The 6000-nt window shown below is 33.3% G+C and overlaps 1 protein-coding gene and 1 long non-coding RNA gene across 2 annotated transcripts; both read left to right on the top strand.

Moving 5' to 3' along the window:
* The first annotated feature begins 829 nt into the window (after positions 1 to 829).
* On the top strand, positions 830 to 2498 carry LOC116131873 (probable disease resistance protein At5g63020). The gene is made up of 3 exons (XM_031417535.1): positions 830 to 1991; positions 2091 to 2398; positions 2490 to 2498. Exons 1-3 carry the CDS (start codon positions 830 to 832, stop codon positions 2496 to 2498), a joined length of 1479 nt encoding a protein of 492 aa, XP_031273395.1.
* A 354-nt stretch (positions 2499 to 2852) lies between these two features.
* LOC116131860 lies at positions 2853 to 4909 on the top strand. The gene is made up of 3 exons (XR_004128316.1): positions 2853 to 3532; positions 4230 to 4323; positions 4414 to 4909. It is a non-coding gene; the product is annotated as an uncharacterized LOC116131860 (long non-coding RNA).
* The last annotated feature ends 1091 nt before the right edge of the window (positions 4910 to 6000 follow it).

Here is a 6000-nt window from a genome sequence, read left to right as displayed (position 1 = left end):
CAAGTTTAAAACAAGTCATTTCTGTAAAAAATATTTTAAATGGTAGATAATGTTCCAATATTATTTATCAATAATAATGCATTTATATTCAATTATTATCATTAATGCTGAAAATAAATTAATTTTATATTTTATTCTTGGATTAACATTATATAGTTCATAATTTATACCTTTTTATCTCTTTTATTGATTTATTTATAATATATTAGACATATTCATCGTACTATTTTCTTGATAAAAGCATTTAAATTTATCAAATTATTAATCTCTTTTGTTTACTATTTCGTTAAATGAATCTCGGCCCTTTATCATCCAAAATGAATTACTCTTTTATTTAATCTAATTCGCTTTACTTTAATGAGAATTTATCTCATTGAAAGTCCATTTATTTTATTAAATATTTTTCCAGCGGCATATTTTAGACTTCATTAGTTTCCTAATTATCTTTCTTTAATATGATTATCTCTCATTAATATAAACATAAAATAAGATATACAAAGTGATAAAATAAAAAATTTGATGAGATAAAAACATTTTTATTGAATAAAATTTAATAAAAAAAGGGGATTATAATCATAAAAGCATTTATCTTAGTTTTAGAAAAATATTTCAAGTAAAATAATTTGAGTAAAGCTATTGTTTATGGTAAATAAAGGCTTTAAAAGGCTTTTAAGAAATTTTAAAATAAAATTAAGTCAACTGAATTTATTGATTTAAAACAGTAAGAGAAAGATTTTAAAAGGATTTAAGACGTTGTTTTGAAAAATTATTTTCATTAAACTGATCACTTCTCTATCTCTCTTCATTGAACTACATCTTCTCACAAACTATGGGTAGCGTTTTCTCAGTCTCAGTCTCATCTTCATTTGATCCTGTTCTTTCTCGTTTTTTAGATTGCACTATAAGAAGGGCAAAACACGTTCGCGAACTCAAAGATAATCTCAAAGCCTTGGAGACTGAATTGCAACAATTAATTCAAACCAAAAATGATGTTACGAGGAGGGTTCGCGTTGATGAACAAAACCAGATGAAACGGATGGACCGTGTTCAAGGTTGGCTTCAAGAGGTGCAAGATGCAGAAGCCGAAGTTGATGAACTACTTCAACTCAAATCTCAACAAACTGACAAATTATGTCTTGGAGGCTACTGTTCCAAGAACTGCAAGTCAAGCTATGAGTATGGAAAACAAGTGGCTGAAAAGCTGAAAGATGTGGCTGATCTAAGGCGTGAGGGAGCTGCTTTCCAACAGGTAGCTGAGAGGGTACCAGATGATGTTGCAGATGAAATTCCTCTTGAATCAACAATACTCGGATTGGAATCCACATTTGATAAAGTTTGGAAATGCCTCGTTGGAGAAGAAGTGGGAATCATTGGCATATACGGCACCGGGGGAATTGGCAAAACAACCTTACTAAAACAAATCAACAATAAGTTCTGCAATGAGCTTCAAAGTTTTGATGTTGTTATTTGGGTGGTGGTATCTAGAGTTCCAGATTTTGAAAAGATTCAAGAAGACATTGGGGAAAAGATAGGTTTAAAGGGGGAATCTTGGAAGACAAGAAGTCTTCAAAAGAAAGCTGGGGATATCTTCAAGATATTAAGTAGCAAGAAGTTTGTTTTATTTCTGGATGATATATGGAGCCGGATTAATTTAACTGACGTGGGTGTCCCTATTCCAAACTCAAAATCTGTATCGAAAGTAGTGTTCACAACTCGGTCTTTTGAAGTTTGCGGCTCCATGAAAGCTGACAAGCATTTCAAAGTGGAGTATTTGAGAGATGAGGAAGCTTGGAAATTGTTTGAGGAGAATCTACAAAGTGAAGTTTTGGACCATCCTGATATTCCTCAATTAGCAAAAGTTGTAGCCAAAGAGTGTGGCGGACTACCCCTTGCGCTATTAACTGTTAGTCGAGCCATGTCTTGCAAGAACACACCTCAAGAATGGAGGCATGCAGCAAATTTGTTAAGGAACTCAGCATCTCAATTTGCAGGTATGGGGACAGAAGTGTATCCTCTTTTAAAGTTCAGTTATGATAGTTTGCCTAGTGACAAAATTAGATCTTGTCTTTTATATTGTTGTTTATATCCAGAAGATTTTCCGATTAGTAAACAGCAATTGATAGACTGTTGGATAGGTGAGGGTTTTTTGGATGACTCCAATAGAAGTGAAGTATATGACGAGGGATATTATAATATTGGTATCCTTGTTCATGCATGTTTATTGGAAGAAGAAAAAGATAAGGAAGATGACAAAGGAGATTACTTTGTAAAATTGCATGATGTGATACGTGACATGCTTTTATGGATAGCTAATGATATTGAGAAGGAAAAAGAAAATTATTTAGTTGAAGCAGCCACTGGATTAACTCAAGCACCAGTGATTGGAAAATGGGTTGGAGTAAGAAAAATATCATTAATAGGCAATGGTACTTTGGCTTTGTCACAAACACCTACATGCCATGATCTCCAAACTTTGTTTCTCAATATAGGTACGTTAGGATCTGTCTGTGATAACTTCTTTGACTTTATGCCTTCTCTTAAAGTTTTGGATCTGTCACTTAGTTTTGGGCTTTCTAAAGTACCGGTTGGAGTATCAAAATTGGTTTCATTACAATATCTTAATCTATCACGTACTCCTATAATAGTGCTGCCGGTTGAACTAAAAGCCTTAAAAAATCTTAAATGTTTGAGCTTGGAGAGTACGAGCTGGCTACAAACAATTCCGCGTCAATTGATATCTAATCTTCAAAGTTTACGTACATTGAGAATGAACAAATGTGGTACCAGTGCTAAATTTAGAATAAAGGATAGTGTTTTATTTGATGGTGGTGGTGAAGTGTTGGTGGAGGAATGTGATTGTTTGGAATATTTAAATGTGCTGTCCATCACCTTGCGAAGTTACAATGCTCTCCAAAGACTTTTGAGCTCCGTTAAGTTACAGAGTTGTACTCAATCTCTATTCCTTAACGGTTTTTATGAGTCAACGTCGTTCAATATTGCAGCTCTTGCAACTCTCAAGCATCTTTTTCAACTAGAAATTAGTGAATGGGACGGCTCTGATATGGTGAAGGTAGGGAATGTACAAAAAATACGGGAACCATCTAGTTTCTACAATCTTCACGATATAAGACTATCAAATTGCAACTGTTTGAGGGATTTGACATGGATTGCTTTTATTCCAAACCTCAAGTTTCTTTCTATAGACAGTTGTGATGCGATGAAAGAAATCATCAATGTTGAAAAATTGGGTGAAGTTCCAGGGATGATGTCAGATCTAATCCCTTTTCAGAAACTCCAATTTCTTGTGTTAAATTGTTTGAAGAATTTGAAGAGCATCTTTGCGAAGGCCTTGCCCTTCCCACATCTCAAGGAAATTTATGTATTTTACTGCCCAATGCTTATGAAGCTTCCATTGGATGCCAATAGTGCAAAGGAACATAAAATTGTTATCAAGGGAGAGGAAAAGTGGTGGAAAAATTTGCAATGGGAGGATGAAGCCACTCTGAATGCTTTTCTTCCTTGTTTCTTTCTGGTATGCAATTTTATCTATATTTGTTTCAAAAATTGTTGATTACTGAATGTAGCTTGTAGTGTTGTCAAGATTGCTTGAAAAATTCTTTAAAATTTTATCTAATTAAAAAAATAATTATTTATATGAGCATCACAGACTCATTGAGATATCTTTAGATTATTAATTAATTACTTCCAATATTAAATCTAACCCCAACTGCTATTTAGGATTTCTTTAAAGACTTTTCAAAAATTACTTGAAGATTGGTTAGATTGAAAACCCAGAACAAATATCTCTGTTGTTTTGAAGTATTTGTTATTTCATTAAAATGTGAAGAGCATCTATTTTGAAGGCCTTGTCCTTCGCACATCTGAAATAAATTTATTTCTAGCGTCAGATTGTTGGATGTGAAATCCGCATCACTGATATCTAAGTGCTAACTAGTTTCTTGACATATAGAATGTACTTTATGTTTTTATGTTACGGAGAACAAAGAATTTGAATCTTCTTCTCACATAAAAAATATACTACATTTAAAATTTGCAGAAAGACATGTTAGATCCTTTGTTCTGGAATGGATAGATTATTGGAAGAATATTAAATAGATTTTATGTTTTTATGTCATATAGAATATACTTTATTATCTTCTTGCATATTACCATGAATCCGCGGACTTCAAACATCTGATTTGAAAACTATGTTTATTGAATTATTGCAGATAGATCAATAACAATCGTGAATTTATAAGGCACTGCAAAATGCTGTTGAATGTGGCATTAGAAGCTCTACTTTGTGGTGCAAACCTGTGGAAGGTTAATATACTTAATTGTGTTCTGCAGTTTAATTTAGAATGGTTATTGATTGATTACTTACATGTTCTGTTAATTTCCTTTGTTTAATAGTACAACTAGTAGCCTTTCTTTCAATGGACGTTCAAAACGAGGCCATTCAAAATGATCAGCTTGATAAGAGGAATGCATGTTGTATCACATTTAACCGCCGAGAGGCAAAGCTTGATACAGCTTTTGGACAGTATTTGCATTTTTATGTGAGTGCTACAGAAGACAATGCATGCAGCCTTTTGAAGGTCAAGGATTCCAACCTCCTGGATCAACTTTAGTGATACATTCTGCTTTACCATCAGTAGTCAGATTAATCTTGACAGCATGTACTCTAAAGTCTGTGTTGTAAAGATTTTGTAAGGAACTAATTCAATTCTTCCTTTCTGTGCCCAATAAACCATCAATTATTCCAGAGGAGCTATTTATACTACACCACCAAGTTTGATATTCAAAATGGGATTGTGTTCCAGAGGAGCTAGTTTTAGCTGTGGCACAACACAAGTGACCAGATTTTGCACTTTTACTTGCCTGATTGGGTTTTTTAGTTAGCTTCTTCTCAGCTGCAAGTCTTGTTTTAAAAGTAGTAGTTCAATACTTCCTTTCTCTGTCCAATAAAAAATCAATTATTTTTCCAAATTAATAAGAAATTTAAAGTTCATCATGTAAACTAAAGCTACAGAGTATTGAAGAGATGATAGAATTATAAGAAAGTTCAAACCTTTCACAAGGAAGAGAAATTTCTGTAACTCATTCAATAGCAGGTCTGCTGGTTGTTAAACTACCGAGTATGAAACAAGAGAAACAGATGATAGAATTATACAGAGTTTAAAGAATTCATTTTGCTGCACTCTGTTCTATGAACAATTAGAATTATAATGGGAATTTCATCGAAGTTCACAAGGCAAACCAAAATAGGAATTAAAACTTAAAAGTAAGAAAGAAAATGCATAGCCAAAGTTAAATATTATAAAATTCGCTTCACCATTATAAATTATACTAATCTTATCCTTTGAATGCGAAATATTTGTACAAGTAATAATCCAATTTTTCAAAATTATAAAAGATTAGATCAAACCTTGGGAAAGGAGGAGGGATGGACCTCTAATACAGTTCTGAAAAAGTAGGCCCAATGGTTGTTGCACAGCCTTTCATTTTCCTAGCTCAATTAGTGCCCTTAATAACCCTCCGAGAGATTTGAAACAAGGAAGAAAAGCATTTAGAGTGGCTTCATCCTCCCCTTGCAACTCTTTCCACCACTCTTTCTGTCCCTTGATAACAATTTTATGTTCCTTTGCACTATTTGAATCTAGTGGAAGCTTCTTAAGCTTAGGGCTGTCAAATACTTCAATTTCCTTGAGATGTTGGAAGGGCAAGGCCTTCCCGAAGATGCTCTTCAAATTCTTTAGACAATATAACGACAGAAACCGGAGTTTCTGAAAAGGGATTAGATCTGACATCATCTCTGGAATTGTGTTCTAGAGAAGCTAGTTTTAGCAGTGGCACAAGTGACCAGATTATGCACTTTTACCTTATTTTTTTTCACTGCCCATAGTTCCAATTTTTTTATTTTCTAGATTTTGTTTTAATTTGGATAGGAGTAATCCAACGGTTAACATAGGATTTTTTTTCTTTTTTACCAAGATGAAA

This window comes from Pistacia vera, unplaced genomic scaffold (assembly GCF_008641045.1).
Source record: "Pistacia vera cultivar Batoury unplaced genomic scaffold, PisVer_v2 Contig246, whole genome shotgun sequence".
In the NCBI taxonomy this organism is placed as follows: domain Eukaryota; kingdom Viridiplantae; phylum Streptophyta; class Magnoliopsida; order Sapindales; family Anacardiaceae; genus Pistacia; species Pistacia vera.
Note: the sequence above shows the minus strand (reverse complement) of the source record. Positions and strands in the feature narration are given on the sequence as shown.

What these genes read in the sequence shown, in the direction of transcription:
- LOC116131873 (XM_031417535.1), top strand. Translation starts at nt 830, where the DNA reads ATGGGTAGCGTTTTCTCAGTCTCAGTCTCATCTTCATTTGATCCTGTT. An exon ending in CTCAGCATCTCAATTTGCAG is followed by an intron (nt 1,992 to 2,090) that starts GTATGGGGACAG and finishes GTTTATATCCAG; the next exon opens with AAGATTTTCCGATTAGTAAA.